Here is a 19,594-nt window from a genome sequence, read left to right as displayed (position 1 = left end):
CCGTTGCATTTCTCGCAGATAAAGATCGACGAAATGCCGCGGATGATCTGGATCGAAGTTGTGCTGCTGTCTCATCAGGAGCGTTTCGACAAACCGGCACAGTCCCATCATTCCATCGCGAATCTTATGATACTTTTTCGAGAATGGATAGATGAACCGCGTCCAGGGAAAGTAGCTGTACAGTGTACCATAATCGTCGCCATTCTGTAAGAACAAAAGCCCACTGCGAGCGGCACTGTAGAGGGAAGGAATGGTAACTTGATTGAATTCTTAGTCCTTTGCACCCCTGTACAGCGCATAGAATGCAAACTTACTTGATCAGTGGTGAGGCTTTGTCACGTGGATACCGTTCGCCTAACAGAATCTGCAGAAATGCGTTGGCAAGAGTGACGAAGAACACGTCCGGGCATTTAACGAATCCATCGGCAGCCATCAAATCGGCTTCATAATCGTACCGCTTACCGTACTGTAGCACATCGATCAGCTGCAACAGCTCACCCTCCATCTCCAGCTCGTACTGCTCCGATCGTCGGCCGAACCCGTAGTCTCGAAGGTGGCGCAGAAAGAACCACCGCTGATCCTTCCAAGCCGGGCCATCGGTGAAGAAGATTCCTCGGCGGTTGAAGTGCTTTTCGCGCATTCGTGCCAAAAACAGATCTGGCCGTCCATCGAACTGCCTTCGATTCAGGATCTCACGCGCTAGCGATAGATCATTCACAACGATCGTTGGAACGCCGGCGATCGATAGACCGAGTACTTTGGTGCGATAGTACGCGGCCAATTTGTTGGCTGCCCTTTGCAGGTGGCGCGCGTTTATGAGTAGCAACAGCGCATAATCTCCTAGTACCGGCACCCGTGGTGGTCCCGGTGGATAGTTGGGAGGACGTTTGATGTTGTGGAGATAAAAGCGCACTAGGAGCAAAACGCCTACGGCAATCCAAAGTAGTGCGCCTAGGACAGCCATTGGGTGTTGCTAACGGTATGGTTCCGCTATTTGGCCCAAGAGGCCTTTTTATAAAGAGACGCGTATGCGTGTCAATGCATTGAATTAATGTAGCACTCCTTTCAATCACGCCATGGTTTGATTGTTGAACTTGGTGAGGTCTTTTTCGGAATCCCATTAGATTTGAAGGGCTGACAATACACGTGATGGGTTGTTGGGAGGTAAGTGATTTCGGTATTCCGTTGCTAATCAATTCGGTTGACCGCTACGTTGCCAGATAAGTAACAATATTGTTACGGTTGTTGTTGCAAAGAGTGACCTAATTTTAGATCAGTCGCTACTACCGGCTGCAATCAAGACATCTGTCCACTTCGCACAATGAACTTTGAGGCGAGCATTGTTTTTTGGTAAGTGACTGTATCACTGTACGACATGTTCATTTATTTTGTGATCTAATCTAATCGATTTTATGAGCATCTGTCGATCAATTGTACGTATGTTAGTATTTTTTTTTTGAGTCGTCTTTTAATCTACATGCAATTAACGACGTAGCGAATACGTAAACTACCATTACCAATCCTGAAAATCCGGTTCTTCACTTATATATTACCATTAAACAGAAGGGAACCTCTCTGAACGAAACACTTGCTGATTCCCGTACAGCAAATTTCAGTTTGATCAGTTCAGTAGCTTCGGAGTTTAATCAGTCACGCAGAAATGTTATGTTTATAACGATAGATAGATTAAAGCAATTATTTATTGTTTGTGAACCGTGCGAAAAATTATATTATCCCCACGGCATTACTGGACCTTTCATATAGCCGATAGATAAGTGTTTAATGAATGTCTCTTTTAAAATGGTTTTCATATAAGTAAACCATAAACATATAAGTTTGTTTGAAAGCTCTTCATTTTGGTCGCTAGCTCTGATCTATCGCGGTTCAAACCGCAACCAGTAGTCCCGTGGCGTAACGATTACACCGGTCAAACGCTTCGACACATCGGGCAACCGATCGGATGGTGGCTGGCGAATGTTAAAGTTCTGCATGAGCGCGGCCAGTGTCAGAAACATGATGTTTCGGGCGAACGTTTCACCGGCACAGAGCCGCTTGCCTGCACCGAAGGGAAGTGACATGTCTTTGGCCAGGCACAGTTTACCGTTCTCATCGAGAAACCGCTCGGGGCGGAACGTTTCCGGATCGCCCCAGTACTCCTTCTGATTGTGCATCGCATCCATACCGATGACGACTAAGGAATCCTTGGGCAGCTCGTATCCTTGTAGCGTGGCATCCGTTTGTGTCCGGTGTGCGATCCCCGAGGGCACTAGTGTATCGATGCGCATCCCTTCCCGAAGCGTAGCCTCCGTGTACGGGAGTTCGATACGATCGTCTAGCGTAGGTAGCCGACCCTGCCCTACAACTTGATCGATTTCCTCCTGCATCCGTTTAATCACGTGCGGATTGAGCAATAATCGTTCCAACAGTAGCGCCACCTGCGTGGTGGCTCCCGAGATGGCTGGAAAGAAAAAGTCCACCAGCCCCAGGATCAGCTGGTCGACTGTTGACGTGAACGCGGGAGCACGTGATTAGCAGTGGGACGAGCAGGAAGATTGGAATTGTGGCCACGGTGGCCATGCTTACGCTGAAAGGAAAACTCTTTCTCATCCTTTGGTGGAGTTGTTTTGTGCATCTCACGGAAGTACAGATCGAGGAAGCAGCGGACGTGCGCTTCATCGTACGTTTCGCGATACTTGTTGATGACTGACTCTATGAAGGCATTCACTTTCATGCTGGCATCGCGCAGGGATTGATATGTTCGGGAAAAGGGATACACATAGCGCAACCACGGGTAGTAGCTCAGTATGGTACCGTAGTCATCGCCTTTTCGTTGGAAAACCATCGCAGCGCTGCCCGTTCTGTGGTTTTGAGTAAAAAAAAACGGAGAAGCGGAGATTAAAGTCACTATCACATATCGCCACGGAAACAAACACGTATACGGACACACGGTAACGCAGATAATAAGGATCCGCCACCGGGCATTTGCACTCACTCGTAAAGGGGACCGCATTCCTCGCGTGCAAACCGATCACCCGTCACTATCTGCAGGAACGCGTTGGCAAAGGTGGCAAACAGCACGTTCGGACACTTGACGTAGCCATCCTTGAAGATGGTTTTCTCGTGCTCATACTTTGGCCCAGCCTTTAGCATCTCGATCAAGCTGAGCAGCTCACTGTTCACTTCCGCCTCGTGCTCGGGAAAGCGGCGCCCGAATCCGTAGTCACGCAGAAAGCGCAAGATGAACCAGCGCTGCTCCTTCCAGCTCGGGCCATCGGTGAAGAAAATGCCGCGCAGGTTAAAGTTTTTGTCCCGCAACCGGGCCAAAAAGAGATCAGGTCGACCGTCGAACTCCTTGCGGTTCAGCACTTCACGCGCCACTCGCAGATCGTTAACGACCACCGTCGTATAGCCGACGAGCGAGAGACCTAGCAACTTGGTGCGATAGAAGTTACACAGTGTCGTTGCGGCTTTGTGCAGATGCTGGTTGTTGACCAGTAGCATCACACCGTAACCCTCCAGGAATGGGAGATTCGGTGGTCCGGGAGGAAACTTGCTTGGCCGGGGGTTAAACGCTGAGCGGAACAATCGATAGAGCACCAGTGCAACGACGGTGCCCCAGAGGAGCGTACTTGTTGTCACAAACATCTTGCCGTGACTACTGAACCGGTTCCGTGCGAGATGGTGCCTTTTTATAAGCCTGATAGTCTTCTAATGGCCACGCAAGGAGAATGGTCGGTAGCTGCTGCTGCTCCGGCTGCAGGAGATAATGACTCTACACGTTGTTTGCTGATTGACGGCATGCGAATGACTTGCTGGAGGAGCACCATACTCTATCTGCTGCCTTTGGCGGGGGGGCTGATAATAGACGGCGGCACGGCACGACATAATTAAAAGAAAAAGAACATTAAACTAAAACTGCGCACTTGTATCGCACGTTGATCAGCTAATCGTAACTCACCTGCGCAGGGCATAACATTCTTCAACGCAGGACGCGTCTTCAATGCTTTCGCTTCGCTGTTTATTACTATGCATTTGCACACAAGCACACATATTCCGACCGTACGGATGGTTTTAAAGTAATAAAGTTCACATTTTGGGCGGTTTTAAGCAAATCCATTAAAATTTGCACTCTTCGTTAATGAAAGCAATTGGTTAATTGCGACTCAAGGACTGTATCGTGTCTCTCACGTCTCTAAAAGGGTTACAGATGATAATGGCGGTGAGTGATAAATATGTGTGTTAAGGTCCTTAAACGTAGGCCGCAACCACTCGAGAACGTTGATTTCGAGTGTGAAAACTGAAAGTCTGATCAATATTGAGTAGCTTGTTTGCAGTGATTGCGTATCAAGTACCTTATAAGTATCTACCTTGAAGCTGCATAGAAACTAAATAGTTTTACTCTTGGCAAAACACATCGCACACAGTAAAAATGAATAAAATGATTAGAAAAGCGTTAGAAAAGTTTCAGTGCATAATATCGGTGGCCACGGGTTAGCGTGAAATAAATTTAATCCAATAATCCGGCGCCGTACGAATCACACCGGTAAGATGCTGCCGCGGATCTGGTGGCAGCTCGGTGGCAATGTTGAACTGCTGCACGAGTGTTGTGATCGTGATGAAGAGAGCATTCCGGGCAAACGTTTCACCAGCGCACACCCGATGACCGGCGCCGAATGGGATGGATTTGTCCAGTTCCAGCGACAGCTTTCCGTCGGCATCGAGAAACCGTTCCGGTTGGAATTCGTGAGGCTTCGAAAAAACATCCTCCTGATGGTTAACGAAATCCAATCCATTGATCACTAGCGTACCCTTCGGTAGCTGATAACCGGCCAGCTCTGTATCCTGCGTGGTCACATGCGGTATGCCGGATGGTACCAGTGTATCAATACGAAGTGCTTCCCGTATCACCGCCTCACAGAACGGCAGACTGGTACGATCTTCGACACGCGGTAACCTTGCTTGTCCAACCGATTGCTCGATTTCGGTTTGCATTCGTGTAACGGTCGCCGGTTGCGATACTAAACGCTGCAGGATCAATCCCAGTTTGGCCGGGATGGCCGAGAATGCTGGTACAAGGAAGTCAGCACAACCGATCACAAGTTGATCATCTAATGAGAATGAAAATGCAGAAAATGCTCTCAAAAGGATACACTATTGCGCTCCAAATAGGCCGTGACTTACATTCGAATCCAAAGCAATCCGTTCCCGTGGTAACGTTACATCCGGTGCGCCGGATTTCCCGTATGTACGCATCGATGAAGCACCGGATATCGGCTTCGTTGTATGTTTTCTCGCATTGTTCCGCCAGCGATTGGATGACTGCGTTGGCCCTCTGGTTTACTTCACGCAGCACTCGGTAGCGACTAAAGCCAGGGAGAATGTGGCGTATCCAGGGTACGTAGCTAAGTGCCAAACCGTAATCGTCACCCTGACGATGGAAAGCGAGCGAGTTGGCACCAACGCTGTGTTGTGGAAAGCAAGGGCAAGATAGAATGTGTGACCGAATTGGTGAGGTGATGAAAAGATAAATAATCAAGATCTCGACGAAATGCTTGACTTACTCGAAGAGTACCGCTTGATCTTCGCGCTCCAATCGTGACGCAGTCAGCATGCGCAGCATAACGTTAGAGAAAAGGGCAAAGAAGAGCTGTGGGCAACGGGCATAGCCTGCCTCGTTCAGCAACGGTTTCTCATGTTCATGTTTTGGGCCCTCCTTCAGTAGGCTGATCAGCTCCGTCAGCCCCGATTCGAGATCCTGCTCTACCGTGTCGTTCCGCCGTCCGAATCCGTATTCGTGTAGGGTTTTGAGGAAAAATTTCCTCTGCTCTCGCCAACTTTCCCCGTCCGTGAAGAAGATGCCTGGCGTGAGAAAGTAATATCGTGTATTTGATGAAATCATATTCGATATAATAATCGTTAAATATCTTTTCCTGTTCTTGAACCAAAATGGTTGCTAAAATGTCCTTGAACAGCATTAAAGAGATCGTCTATCAGATTGTACTCATAACAGAGCGTTTCGCCTGAAGAGTGAATAGGTCAATCAATCAATCAATTCGATATGCATAATTAAATATTTTAATTTACGTCTCTAACAACTGTCCTCGGGCAACGTCATAAACGAAAAAGGCGTAGTGGATCAAGTGAGGAATTATCAGAACTTATTCGTATATTAACAAATTTTAAGTATAATTTAGATCATAGAATATAAACACTGTTCATCCCATCGCATAGTACACTTCAAGATAATAGGAATAAAAACAAAAACATTGCTGCAAACATCTGTTGCCAGTAATTTCAATGCAAATCTAGGAGTAAGGGACAAAAAGGACAAAAATAGATGTGATGCACATCAAGAAATATTTAGAAACCATTTAAAAGGGAGCAATCATGAATCATCACACAATATGAATCAACTGTTTTCTGTGTTGGATGTACTGTGTTCGATTCGATTGTCGATTCGATATGAGTTACAAAGAAACTACTACGTTTAAACACATCGAAATCCATCGCTATCATACGATAATGGCAAAATCTGTCTGCATTGCTGGGATAAACATTGGTCCACCACATAAGGATCGGTAAACAGTCTTACCTCGTCTTGCGTACCGCTCATCGCGTAGCCGTGCTAGGAACAGGTCCGGTCTACCATCGAACTCACTGCGCTGTAACACCTGACGAACGAGCGAATGATCGTTCACGATCACGGCCGGCAACGGGCCCAGATGCAGTCCGATCACATTGCTGCGGTACAGCTCACTCAACCTAGCAGCGGCCCGATGCAGATGACGATAGTTCAGGGCCAGCAGGAAAGGATAGCTACCGAGGAGTGGCACACGCGGTGGTCCAGGTGGAAAGCGATCCGATGGACGATAGCGAACGTATCTTATCACTAACGACGCAACCACCGCAACAAGTGCCGCTATAATGAGTTCCGATATCGTCGATATCATGGTGTTTGGGTGGTGATTAGACACGCGTCTAGGTTAATGGGACTGTGTTTGGGTGTACTTTGGACTTGGTGCAATTAAACGGGGTTCCCTCGCTTACCGACCGCCCAAGATCCGAGCTCGGTGACGGTTCACGTGCGACTAAATTAGGGCCCCGCGACGGCTGACCTGCATTGGATTGTCTGCGGCTGCGGCTGCGGCTGCGGCCGCGGTGGCAACTGGTGTTTGGTGTGTGTTTGGTCTCCAAAAGCGCGCACCACTTCCAGATGTTTGCCTATGCTGGAGAAGAACCGTCGCTATCCTTCTCTCCATCACGCACCCTAGAGCGTCCGGACGATGATGTACGGGATGGCGTCGTTTGTATTTTTAGAAGACGCAAAACCGCTTCTTCTTTCTTCGCAGACGCAATAGACGGTCCACGTTCGGGTGGCGGTAGCGCGCGGGTTGGAGGAGGCTGCAACACGCGCTTCTATTCCGGGTTTATGTGGCAGACCTAACGCTCGGTGTTGGTGGAATAGGGGACCAATCCGTTGAAGCATCGGAGGGACGACGAGGGTCGGAAACACTTCTCCCTTTTCCGCACTCTCTTTTGCCTCCGAAGAGGCATAAAGAGGGAAGAAGAAAGGGGTGACCGCTCGTTGATTGCGTAAGTGTGCACGCGTCCGCCGCAAACTCGGTTACCATGGTCACGGCGGAATTTGTTTCGGAAGTAAGATTCCGTAATCAAATTGCCGCCGGACCTGCTTAACGACAAGTGACAAGGTAGACGTGGTAAACGGTCAGACGGTTGCTGACCAAACGAGAGCGATATATCTTGAAGATTGTCGCCACCATCACCACCACCATCATTGGAGAACTGCTTTTTCGTATCGGAAATGGTTCGCTGGACACTAGGGGGGTTTGGTCATTCTGGCATAGGGTGCTGTGAGCTGTGACCAAACGAGACGACGAGAATATGGCCCATGGATGGGTGGTGAATGGATGGAATAGGCGCTGACCGACCACCTTTGATGGCAGTTTGAAAACAAAGTAAACAAAGAACGGCAGCTCTTCGTGGCTCTCTGCATACTACGCATCGACAAATGTTTGACCAAGCGAGGTGGCAAGGGAGAGAGCATGCGAGGCTCATGGATCGCGCATAGATGCAAATCCGCTACCGTTGGCAATGAAATTATTTGTCCAGCGATGGGGACGCTATTTTAAAGCGGTCGCCGACAACAGCGCGGAATTCAGTGAAGGTTACCAAAGGCCATCAGCTACCGATCGTTCTTTTGATGGCCTTGTTTAGATGCGCTTATCTTGCACTGAATTCGGCCAATTTGGTGCCGAACGTTATGCTGTTGGTTTGGAGTGACATTAAAACCACCCATAAAAATCCAATCAAATGTACGAAACAGATGGATTGAGCCTGGGGGTTTCAGCTTCAATTACAACCGTTATCTCTGGGCGATTACAAAACAATGACCAACCTTTAACTGAGGCTGCAAAAACGAAATACGGCATATTGCGAGCATGCCGTTGTCCAGATTCGTATAACGCCATAGTAGTGCCTGGTGCCGTCTGTGTTTAGTCGTCTGTATATTTCGTCGTTAAAACTGGACATAAAAACGAGTGCGGTCAAAAGTGCAACAGATCCGCGGCGTGTTTCTCTAACGAGGTCTGCATTTTACAATCTGTTTGTGTTGCGCTCACTATCAGCTTATGAGTAATTTGTTTGCTTGTTTCCTTGTATTATTTTTGGGGGTTCTATCTATTAAAAATACCAAAAAAGTCTAATCAACCGGTTGTTTTTTTTATTTGTATTTTCTTAGTCAGAGTAACGTACAATCCTTCCCCACCCGCGGGGCACTCATCCGGGTATGGAGCTGGCCGACACAAGTACGCTGGAACGTGCAACGGAGTTAATCAGATGCTGTAGGGCGCCCCGCATTAACGTCAGCATCGAAGATGAAGCACTGCAGCGTACCAACTTTAACCACTATCTGCACGTGTTGGATGCGTCGCTACCGGTGGTCTTCGATTTGATAGCAAACTGGGGCACGGCATTAACCGGGTACGATCGGTACCGCGCAGATGATAATGTCCAGTTCAAGACGGATCTGGCGCTCGTAATAACCGAACAGTACAACGATGGTAAACCGGGAGAGCTACTAGAGTATCAAACGGAATCCGTGGCCCTGCGGCAGCGTATCAATCAGTTCTATCAGAGCGGCGAGCTTGAGCAGCTGTTGACGGGCAGTGGTGGTGATCGGGTATTGCATCGCCTGTACGACCACTATCGGCGCGTGCTAACCAAGCAAGAATGGAAACATCACCCGGCGGATGTTGGAGGGTTTGTGCGAGTCGTGGAGCTCTTGTACGGTCCATTTCCCTTGACGAACCCCGTTGAGCTGGATGATGATGCAGCGGCGTACATACTGTCCGTCGGCGTTACGCTGGTCGAGTTTTTCGAGCCAATGTATCAGCGAATGGGACTTCAGTTGTTCTGTACCCTTTTGGGACCTCGTCATAAGCTCGTGATGCGGCGCACGAACATCCATCAGGTGGTTTATAGCAACGCAATCAAGCTGACTGCGAAATGCAAGCAGGAGTTGTTCCTTGATGCACTGTGGAAGTGTATCTATCAGTTTGTTGAGCTGGAGGAAAGCAGTATTAATGATTTTTCGAAGGTAGGTGCTATAGAAATGCAAGCAATTACCATACGAGCTTAACGATGATCTTTTCTAACAGTGGAACACGATCGACGATATAATGGAAACGTTGTTGAATGGGCTGATGTTTGAATCGAATCTCGCCACATCCAGTATTTATTTGCTGTACCTGCTGAAGCTGCTAGCGATCGATCTGCCCAACTACATAATCGACGAACTGGATGAGCTACAATCGATCGACCGGAAGTGCCATCTGTACGAACCGGTGTGCGAGCAGCTGCGTCAGGATTGTTTGGGTGGATTCCACAATCGCCGCTACTACCGGTGGATAAAGCGAATCGTTGAGATGCTTCCGCATGAGGCACTAAAGTGCCAGGGTAACACCCGACTGCATGGTAAATACTGCCATGTACGTAGCGCATGCCAACTGCCGGCTGCGGATAGCGAATGATAATTGGTTTTTCTTCTTCTTGTTTCCGCATCATCTCCGCAGGGTGTAAACCTACTCTTCATACTGGTCACGTTCCCGATCGAACCGGAAGCGCTCCAGCAGGCGGTCCATATAAAGATCCAAACGAATCTGGTCGAGTTCCTGAATGTGTTTAAGCAGTACGAAAAGCAGCAGAGTGCGGTCGCATCAAAGCGCAGTCACGTTTCGAATGAATTCGTTTACTGCCTCAAGGGACTGGTGTCCATTAGCAAAACGATGCTGTGCTTTCTCACTTCGCTGGCGGCCGTCTACTTTCCAGAGCATCCCGACATGGCTACCCTGGGACGGCAACTAGCCGACGAGTATGCCGATTGTGATTCCATTATGTACAATTGTATGCAGAGTTTAATTGAAAAACTACGATAAAATGGCTGGTTTGTGATTAATTATTTTCCGAATCGTGTGCGTATAGATGCAACGACTGATTCGAATGCGGTGCCATAAATGGAGTGCTATAAAAACGCCCTTGTAGCAAAACTCATTCGCCCTTGCAGCGCAACCGGTCTGGTGGACACGTAGGTAAGTTTGTGCGAACAAAACCAAATTTCCATTCTATTTTCACGGGAATCGTTTGCGTTGAGCGTATTGCACACGAGGCAGCGGCAATAATCCGGCCTAACCAGTTCCGTTGTTGCCGGAAAATTCACCATTTCAGACACACGATCTCACGATGGGTATGATGGAAAGCCTCGGTCTTAGCGGGCTCGCTGGTGGCGTCCAGCGGATGGACAAGCGACAGGTGAGTGATTTGGAGCGGATTCTGCTCTTAAAACCATGATTTCTAATGCGATTCCCTCCCTGCCGGCAGTTTCTGTTTCAAATGCTGAGTTTCGGCATGATCGTCTCGTCGGCGCTGATGATCTGGAAGGGTCTGATGGTCGTCACCGGCAGCGAGTCCCCGATTGTTGTGGTGCTGAGCGGTAGCATGGAACCGGCTTTCCATCGTGGCGACTTGCTGTTTCTCACGAATCAGGATGAACCGGTGCGAGTAGGAGAAATTGTGGTGTTCAAAATCGAAGGACGTGATATTCCGATCGTCCACCGGGTCATCAAGCTGCACGAGAAGTACGCAGATTCGAATGATCCCCCCCGGCCACTCCGTGTTTTGTTAATTTGTTTTTGTTCTCGCTCTAGGAGTAACGGAACGGTCAAGTTCTTGACGAAGGGCGATAACAACTCCGTCGATGACCGAGGCCTGTACGCACCCGGTCAGCTGTGGCTCACGAAAAAGGATATTGTGGGCCGAGCGAGAGGCTTTCTGCCATATGTTGGCATGATCACGATCTACATGAACGAGTATCCTAAGCTAAAGTTTGGCATTCTTGGGTTGCTGGCGCTTTATGTACTGCTGCACAGGGAGTGAGCCGAACCGGAGGATGTTTTCTCGCCTCTGTCGACGGCATTTCCTTTTTCGTACTAAACGTTTCGTGGTTTATCGTTCCACCAACTGCAAGAATCTGCCTGTGGGACGCTCGTCAGACGGCACTGTTCGCGACTTCTGTTGCCTGTATTCAATTCCGGGGCGTACATGAAACACAAATTAAAAGGTAAAGAATAAAAGTGGAAAACATGACTTAACAAGCACTGGTGCGTGACTCGCTAGAGTGATATTTCACGCTCTACTCTTACCCTTTCCGAACATAACAAGTACTTTGTAGATTATATTTTGTTTTGATATTTGATCATCATCAATAACCCATTCAACTTTATATTGCATATTGTTCGGTCGTATCATGTCCCAACCAAAGATTACTTTGATTCAAAATGGAAAATTGGAAAATGGTTTGTGGTCGTCTTCTTAATTTCTGATCCAACGTTCCAAAAACTCTGTTTCGTTCGGTTTGAAATGCCCATGCATATAGGTTAATGTTATGCGAGGGGTTGATGAGTCTGCTATGGACGCATCAAGTAGGGTAATAGTTGGCATAGCATGAACAAAGTATAGGAAATAAGAGAATCTAGCAACAATAGGTTATTTATCAACACGACAAAAGTAGCCTGGAGGAACATGAATAGGAGTATTCGAAAAAGAGTAAACGAATACGCGTTAAAGAAAATATGGTAAACATAATCGAAAGAGAAGAGAGGAAACAAAAAATTACGACCGAAGATACTTAAGGGATGTATGAAAACAAAAAGAAAATAAAGCCGAGGGATTGTGGATTGAAAAAACAAGAATTCGTTTGCCGAATTTCTTTTGTTCCGCTTGAGTCATATAAAATTTTCCTTCAGAAATTAACTTCTAGAACGTTGACTATTCGACATTGCCCCATCGGAGTCAGGAAAAAAGGCAATCAGATGCTGATGGTGGCCACTTGTAGCTTAGAAAGGTAGCTTACGTAGTTTCTTTCATTATCGTTCAACCCCCCACCCAATCATCAATCCCAATCGAAGAAAAGCGCACTCACATGTGACTTTTTGTATAATTTTGTTTTATTTTTCATCCGCCAGATCATTAGCTAACGGTCACACGACACCAGCCTACACTGCTCTACCCATTCCGACCAGAACACGGCAAGTATGGTGCCACATACACCGTCCCATTGTATGCCCTCTCGTTTGCATGATTGTTCTTCCATCTGCACCAAAAACTGCCACGCATTCCCTTACCCCATTGTTCTTTTGCTGATTTGCGGTGAAGAATGTGTGTATTAACATCGTTATAAAGAGCCGTTGTCCTGTCTCCACTGCAACAGCATGGCAGCACGGTATGCTTTGGTTATGATTATTAGCTTCGCACTATCATATCGCCTCCATAGCCCATTCCGTCCCATACTTTGCTTCTCTGAAATTGCTCGCGAAGGGTTTAAAACGTTGGACAGGGGATTCGAATCCCGCAAAAAGCAAAGAATTATGTTGTTTTGGTGTTAAACTGCATTGAAAATTATACGAATCAATCGGGTTTTCTGTATTTTTGGCCAAAAAACACAAGTAGGCACCCCTGTTAGGAGAATGAAATGGTGTTCTTGGATGGTAATGAAGCATGGCTACTTTGACAAGCAGCACAAATAATGATCACGATTGGGCTGAAGTGACCATCAATATGCCACATCGTCTTCCATATGATCCTCTCGTACGTTCGCTTATCTACTGCTAACATTGTAAACTCGGTTCAGTTGCTAGTTTGCTGTTCAGTTGCCCTTAATCTCATGTACCATGTTGTGTCAACAAAAAAAGCATTATCGTTTGTTTCTTAAGAGTGCAGGGATGTGTATTATCAGGTCAGTAGGTAATTGAGCTGGTAGCCTGAGGAAAAAGGGTTTTATAAAAACTGCAATTCGCACATGTTTCGCTTGAGTCGGTGTATGGAGGGGAATTAGTGGTTGGTGGTGATTGCGAGTGCGTCCGTCAATAGAAGCGAAGGACCGTTAAAGCCGTTAGCAAAATGTGCAAAAAACACTCGCACTCGCCATCCTCTCTTCGGATTGATTGGGCAAGGAAGCAACATTTTCGCCCATTTCCTTTCGTTCGTTCGCCATCACTTTTTCTTCTGCTTTTCCCGCTGCTGTTAGTGCTGCTTGGCCATTTTTTTTAATTGTTAGCTGTGTGTAAGCATGGTGCGCTCCTGCTTTCATCGGCATGTTAACTTACACATCTTCGGGGAAATATAAATATAAATGTACATTCATTTTACATACCTACGATTGCGGGGTTTTTTGGGTCAACACCGTCCGCAAACACGTCCGTCCGTTTGCTCGCATCCGCGCAGTGATAGGTTTGAGTGTCTTTTCGTGTTTTTGTTCTCGCTCCATTTTCTTGCTTTTTTTCTTTTGTTTTGTTCATTTTTTTTATTATTTCCGTTACTTTCTTCTTTCTTGTCGTTCATTCGCCCTTACACGCTCGCTTGTTGCACGCTTGTTAGTTGGTTTGCCTTAACGCTAGAAGTTTCTATAACATTAGAATCACATTTAACTTATATGTTTAGTTGTTTTTCTCCACCCTTCTTCTCTTCTCCTTTCTATTAGTTCTACCATCTCGTTACACCTTCACACCTCTCCCTCTCTGTTCTTTTCTATTTCTCGGTGGTCCGAGGTCGTTTTGATCATGCTTTCTTTATGGTTACCTGCCCAATGCGGGATGCTTTAATGCTGCATATTCTTTCCATAACTCCACGGAACGTTACTGTTGCGCGAGAATGGACTGTTCCGGTATTATTGTTCCTTCCTAGCTGCGTTTGCTTTCCACAGTTCTGCCATTTACCTTTTTTCCATTTCACACCGAAAGCGTTCGAGTTTAACACACAACAGCATCGCACGGTGGTGCAACTATCTGGCTGGCTATTTATTTACACAACGCACATCGGAAGGCAGCGGAACAAACTGCACCCGTCTGTCGTGCGTTTCGTTCTGCGATCCGCCATAAACGAAACATGAAGTTATGTTTAAGACACGAGATATGTGTGAGGAAGAAGGTAAGGTAAGCAACAGATTGAAGGAGTGGCCGTGCTCATGGACAATGAGCACGAATCATCCCACGTACACACGCAATCTCTCTCTCTCTCTCGCTCTCTCTCTCACAGACACACGCATGATAGGCAAAGTAAAAAAATAGATCTAAAACGTAAAAATCGCAGAAACTGGCTCCCTCATGCCCGCCTCGGGCTCTCTTTCTTTTCAAAAATATATATACGCCCACAAAATACACCTCCAATTTCCCTTTTTCCTTCTCTCGCTCTCTCTTTCTCTCTCTCTTTCTGCTTTTCTCTCTCTATCTTTTTCTCATTTTCTAGTGATATGATCTTGTAGGTCATACTGCTCATACAGCCACTTCAGGATCAGTTCGGTCTCGTGTATGCCATCAAAACTCATATAAAACAGGTTTATCTTACAGTAACCTGGCTGGGAGGGAAGCAGGAAGGAGGAAGGAACCCCTGTCGCTTCTACTATCGCGCTTCGCTCGATCCGATCCCAGTCACACCGTCGAGCGATGATCGAGAGGAAGGAAGCAACACATTTCCGAGTTCCCGAGGGACGCAAGATCAATCCCAATTGATAGCTAGGCAGGGGGAACAGCAGTTGATTCTAATTGGCACTTGTTAAGAAACGAATTCGTCCGTCGTCGTCGTCGTCGTAAAAAATCGTCGAAAGCCCCCACACACCATGCGCCTCCATTCGACGATCAAAAACACCAGGCGCCTCCATCGGCACAAGTGAATAGCGAGAAGAAGAAGAAGAACACAATTTGACCATCGATGCGATCCGATGGAATTGACACGATCTTGAAAAAGAGAGATCGAAGCGAATGATGCCAGTTGCCAACCGGACAATCGACTCAATCAATTTTATCCGTGCTTGCCCATGGCTGACCAATAGTCGTAAAAATATTGTTATCTATCGTTGACAAGATTCTCGACATCCGACACCATCACCTCCAGATCGGAAGGGAGCGGTTCGTCGAGGGGTTTGCTGCGTGGCAGACCGCCCCCGGCCGACACAGGCCACTCGAACGGTCGCTGTCCTTTCGTGCCATCGTCCGCACAGGAGGAGGTGTGTGGTCGACGATCGTCACAACGCCAACCAGTCGTCGCTGCCGACATCGCAGCACCGCCGCCATATTGCTGTTGCTGTGGAAGCGGATTCGTTTTGACATTCAGCGACGTTTGCCGTGCCAAGTGAGGCATTGCATGGCCTGCTACTGCTGCTGCTGCTGCTGGGGCTTTACTTCCCGCCCCTACACTACTGCGGCGCTGATGGTGATTCGACGAAGAGGAACCCGTACTACCGAGCGTCCCATTGTTGCCACTCGTTGGCGCATACTGTTGCTGCTGTTGACTGGCATGATGATGATGATGATGATGGTGATGCTGGTTGTTACTATGGCGACCGTTGCCTGCCGTACTCGGTCCACCGTTTGAAGCCGATCGTGACAGCTTCATGGCCGTCGATGGTGGCGAAAGTTGCGTGACACTGTTCCGCCGACTACCGTACCCGGATCCCGGTGCACCAGCATCCTGCAGCAGGAACTGGCTCGATGAACCGTGCCGCTTGAGTGAATGCAAATTGGAAGCCGAACCGGACTGGCGTCGGTTCAGGTTCGTGGTGCTCGCACGTTTCTTTTCCGCGAAGCTGTTTCGCTTACTGCTGCTACCACCGTGGAGCGGTTTGCTGAGATTCGAGGTGCTGGATCGTATCAAACACTCGGTGCTATCACCGGCAAACGATCGGATGGCGGCCACCGGTTGGTGTTGCTGCTGCTGCTGCTGGGAGCTGCTATGAATACTGGAGCGGCGTTGTTTGTCGCGCTCGCGACTATTGCTGTAGTGGTGCTGATGGTGGTGTAGGTGACCGGCACTGGTTGGCCCTGGACCGACCACCGGCTGAGTGGCACTCTTGGCGAGACCACCACCGAGGTTCGGTGGTAGGTGCGCACCGCTTGCGCTGCGGTTGATACGGAACGTGGCCGTGTTGATGGAAGATGATGATGGCACAGAAGGATGCTGTTGCTGCTGCTGCTGCTGGGAGGTGATCGCATCTGGTGTCATCTGTTCAAGCGACCGATCGACCATGTCGTCTCCGAGACCGAACGTAACATTCTCGTACGTGTGCGACTCACCACCAGGACCACCGTCGTCGGAATCGGTATCGGAGTGTTGACCACCGGAGTGACGATTGAGCGTCTCGTAGTTTGGTTCCAGTGCCAACGGACCACCGCCGATGATTGGGATCTTTTCTTCGGCACCGGCACCAGCAACCGATCGCACCAGGATGGCCGATCGTTTCGATCGTTGCGGTTGCGGCTCATCATTCAGCGCACCGATTCGCTTCCGATCACCGAGTGCCCGGGATTTACGCTTCCCGCCCACCGCTAGCGCTCCCGGGACCACGTGCGTCTTAACGGTTGCTCCAACCGATGAGGGATCAGTTTTCGAAAGCTTCAAACTAAACTTGAACGGTGGCTTGTAGACAACCTGCAGCCGGACCTTCTCGTTCAGATTGCCCACGGATTTCGTTTTCACGCGAGTTTTCTTCGGTGAACGGGCTGGCGGTGTGGTCACCGGGGCCACACTGGGTTGCGCTTGCGTTAGATGATCCGGTGTCGATTGACTTTTGCTCATCAGATTCGCCGGAGCGTACTGGGACGATGAACTGGCACCGGTACCGGCACCATTGGCCACGATCGGTGACTCCAGCAACCAACGGTGCACCTTGCCAAACGTGTTGCTGTGATTGTGCGCATCGGTTGCGTTCCTGGCCGAATAATCGATCACCTCTTTATGCTTGGATTTGGGTTTTTTGTGTTTTTTCGGTTGCTTTACGGCCACCTGCTGTTCCTTCACCGGGGACTCATCGGATGGACCACCGCCACCGCCACCGCCAGCGCCAGCGCCGGCTGCATTCGCTGCCGCGCTCGAGCGTTTCTTTTTCTTCTTGATCAGCTTCTTCGGACTGTCACCACCGATGATGGCGGCCGCGGTCGTCGTGGTCGTACGGCCAACGTGCCGTTTCACCTGCTTAATGACTATGGTGGCTGGATTGACGCCGGCACTGGCCACTGCTGCGGCCGTTGCGCTCCGCTGATCCTTCGAAGTGGACGGTAGCACGGCGTTGTTGCCGGTGGTGGTGGTTGTTGTTGTTGTGGTCACTCCGCCCGCACTCACCACCATCAGTTGTTTCGGTTGTTGTTGTTGTTGTTGCGATTGCCCGATGACCGCCATTGCTCCCGTTGCACCGGTGACCTTTGTTTTGCCACTGTTCGGCGCGGCCCCCTTCGATGTCGGTGGTTTTGTTCGTTCGCCGCGAACCTTCTTTTTCAGTGGCACCTTCGTGCGGACGGCCGTGTGCACTATCACGCCGTTGTTGTCGTCCGGCAGCCGGACCGTCTCCGTCGTTGCGCTGTGTATGATGGTGACCGTTTTCAGCTTTAGATTCGTTCGTTTGCCCAACAGTTTCGCGCTCAGAACCTGGGGAGGGGGATAAGGGAATGGAATTAGAACGGAATTGGATCAATCGTGTGATCGTGTGCGATCGTTAGCTGAGCTTAGCTGTGAGCGATAATGGAACGACGATGGAGCGCATGTTTTTTTACGTTTTTTTAAGCGGGGGATTAAGATATTAAATTTTCTTCGAGGCATTTTTTTTGTTACATTTTTCATGATTGTTGATCCTTTCAAGAATATTTTGTAAAATGTTTGGATCAATTGAAATAAAACTGACAAAGGTAATGATTTTTGAAAAGTCGCGCCTCAAAGCATGCCTCGCTACTTTGATGCGTTTAAAACACAACATTTGTGTTTTTTTCTTTGTCGTTTCCCGATCCATTTCCTACAAATTGTTTTTTTGCTCCCATTGAAACAGTTTTCAACATTCCGAAACCATCGTTTTCAATGTCGGTGCCTATTCTAGTATAAAAAAAAACTACTGGACCGATCGATTTGGATGCTTTTTTATGAAAAATCGTAAAAAGCATCATATTTTCAGCGTCAAAAATCTGTCAAAAATTGAAAATCCATGAAAAGTTTATCCGTGCTACATGAATCAACTTACAATCTATGGGAAAAATATTGAATTGTATTTTTCTGATGACCCATCGCGCAGCTAAGATGGGCACTGTTTTTGGTCCGAATCAATAGACTTAAGGGAGGCTTAAGGGGGCTTCGGTATTTAATTTTTTTAGAGACACATATTTAAAAAAAAATTCTGAATGCTGATCTTATCAAGAATATTGTGTAAAATTTTTAGAGCAATCGACGCAAAACTGACTAAGTTTTTTGAAAATCCGCGCTTCAATCAAGGCTCCTTGCAGCTCGCTACTTTGAAGAGCGTTTCCCTAAACCAACGTTTTCAAAGTCGGTGTCCAGCGTACCGTAAAAACTACTGGGACGATCGACTTGAAATTTTTAACACATAATCTGTACCCTCTTTACCAGGTAACCCCGTCGAGATATCATTAAAATTGTTTATACTTTTTTTGAAACAAATCTGTAAAGTTCGTTTTTTATGGCAGAATCGCAAAAAGCATCACTTTTTCAACTTCAAAAATCTGCCAAAAATTGAAAAAATGGAATATCAACAAAAACTCTCCGGGATTACCTAGATAAACTTATAATCTTTCAAACGAGTATCAGTTTGTATTTTTCTGATGACCCATCACGCAGCTACGATGGACACCAGAAAAACTATCTTTTCGCAGACGCATTTTCATTCACTTGATGTCTTGGATGAAGTTTTAGATAAATCTTCCCCAAAATATAACTAAATATACTTCAAAAATTGTAGTTTAATATGCCATTCAATTGAAAAAATAAAGCTGAATGGCTGCGTTACAAAAAATCGTCAAAAATGAGCGTTTTTCTGACCAGAAATTAACGAAACCGTTATGCGACGAACCCGGAATTAAAAAATTAGCCAAAAATGGTTAAATTCGAAATTCAACAAAAACTCGACGGGGCTACTTGAATAAACTAATAATCTAACAAAAAATACTGATAGTGAAATGCATACTTAAGATGACCCATCACGAGGCTACACCGAAAAAAGTACATTTTTGCAGACACCCCTATCAAAAAA

General features: G+C 47.6%; 5 protein-coding genes across 6 annotated transcripts in view; 2 read left to right on the top strand and 3 right to left on the bottom strand.

Moving 5' to 3' along the window:
* The window catches only part of LOC126573048 (probable cytochrome P450 304a1), a 1,685-nt gene extending 721 nt beyond the window's left edge, over positions 1-964 (bottom strand). The window contains exons 1-2 of the mRNA XM_050232838.1: positions 315-964; positions 1-235 (exon numbers count right to left, since the gene is read on the bottom strand). The exon at positions 1-235 is cut by the window's left edge and continues 34 nt beyond it. Of these exons, the coding sequence (XP_050088795.1) occupies positions 1-235; positions 315-964 (885 nt within the window). The remainder of the gene's footprint in view (positions 236-314) is intronic.
* Positions 1-10,462, top strand: part of LOC126573047 (uncharacterized) — an 11,319-nt gene extending 857 nt beyond the window's left edge. The window contains exons 2-4 of the mRNA XM_050232836.1: positions 8,759-9,616; positions 9,678-10,007; positions 10,092-10,462. Of these exons, the coding sequence (XP_050088793.1) occupies positions 8,807-9,616; positions 9,678-10,007; positions 10,092-10,454 (1,503 nt within the window). The 5' untranslated portion in view covers positions 8,759-8,806 and the 3' untranslated portion in view covers positions 10,455-10,462. The remainder of the gene's footprint in view (positions 1-8,758; positions 9,617-9,677; positions 10,008-10,091) is intronic.
* LOC126575154 (uncharacterized) lies at positions 1,683-7,077 on the bottom strand. Its single transcript, XM_050235709.1, has 8 exons — positions 6,593-7,077; positions 5,562-5,859; positions 5,182-5,462; positions 4,497-5,108; positions 3,830-3,855; positions 2,993-3,708; positions 2,584-2,858; positions 1,683-2,500 (listed from the first exon to the last, which is right to left on the bottom strand). The coding sequence occupies exons 1-8, from the start codon at positions 6,948-6,950 to the stop codon at positions 1,875-1,877; spliced, it is 3,192 nt and encodes a 1,063-aa protein (XP_050091666.1). The 5' UTR covers positions 6,951-7,077; the 3' UTR covers positions 1,683-1,874.
* An 81-nt stretch (positions 10,463-10,543) lies between the features above and the next one.
* On the top strand, positions 10,544-11,672 carry LOC126573049 (signal peptidase complex catalytic subunit SEC11A). Of its 2 annotated transcripts, XM_050232840.1 has the most exons (4): positions 10,544-10,607; positions 10,744-10,827; positions 10,897-11,153; positions 11,223-11,672. In XM_050232840.1, exons 2-4 carry the CDS (start codon positions 10,759-10,761, stop codon positions 11,449-11,451), a joined length of 555 nt encoding a protein of 184 aa, XP_050088797.1. In that variant the 5' UTR covers positions 10,544-10,607; positions 10,744-10,758; the 3' UTR covers positions 11,452-11,672. The 2 variants fall into 2 exon arrangements, with proteins under 2 accessions (XP_050088797.1, XP_050088796.1); XM_050232839.1 differs by lacking the exon at positions 10,544-10,607 and having other exon boundaries at positions 10,608-10,827.
* An 852-nt stretch (positions 11,673-12,524) lies between these two features.
* LOC126569301 (uncharacterized) overlaps positions 12,525-19,594 on the bottom strand; it is a 170,072-nt gene continuing 163,002 nt past the window's right edge. Inside the window, exon 13 of the mRNA XM_050226282.1 lies at positions 12,525-17,988. Coding sequence (XP_050082239.1) covers positions 15,415-17,988 — 2,574 coding nt within the window. The 3' untranslated portion in view covers positions 12,525-15,414. The remainder of the gene's footprint in view (positions 17,989-19,594) is intronic.

This window comes from Anopheles aquasalis, chromosome 2 (assembly GCF_943734665.1).
Source record: "Anopheles aquasalis chromosome 2, idAnoAquaMG_Q_19, whole genome shotgun sequence".
Lineage (NCBI taxonomy): Eukaryota > Metazoa > Arthropoda > Insecta > Diptera > Culicidae > Anopheles > Anopheles aquasalis.
This window is presented reverse-complemented; position numbering and strand designations above follow the sequence as displayed.

Excerpts from the sequence above, each read along its gene's own strand:
- LOC126575154 (XM_050235709.1), bottom strand. The coding sequence starts at position 6,950 with ATGATATCGACGATATCGGAACTCATTATAGCGGCACTTGTTGCGGTG. Across the intron at positions 2,859-2,992 it reads GAATGCGGTCCCCTTTACGA|AACGGGCAGCGCTGCGATGG; the intron begins GTGAGTGCAAAT and ends TCAAAACCACAG. Across the intron at positions 2,501-2,583 it reads GAAAGAGTTTTCCTTTCAGC|TCGACCAGCTGATCCTGGGG; the intron begins GTAAGCATGGCC and ends TCACGTCAACAG.
- LOC126573049 (XM_050232840.1), top strand. The coding sequence starts at position 10,759 with ATGGGTATGATGGAAAGCCTCGGTCTTAGCGGGCTCGCTGGTGGCGTC. Across the intron at positions 10,828-10,896 it reads AGCGGATGGACAAGCGACAG|TTTCTGTTTCAAATGCTGAG; the intron begins GTGAGTGATTTG and ends CCCTGCCGGCAG. Across the intron at positions 11,154-11,222 it reads GTCATCAAGCTGCACGAGAA|GAGTAACGGAACGGTCAAGT; the intron begins GTACGCAGATTC and ends TTCTCGCTCTAG.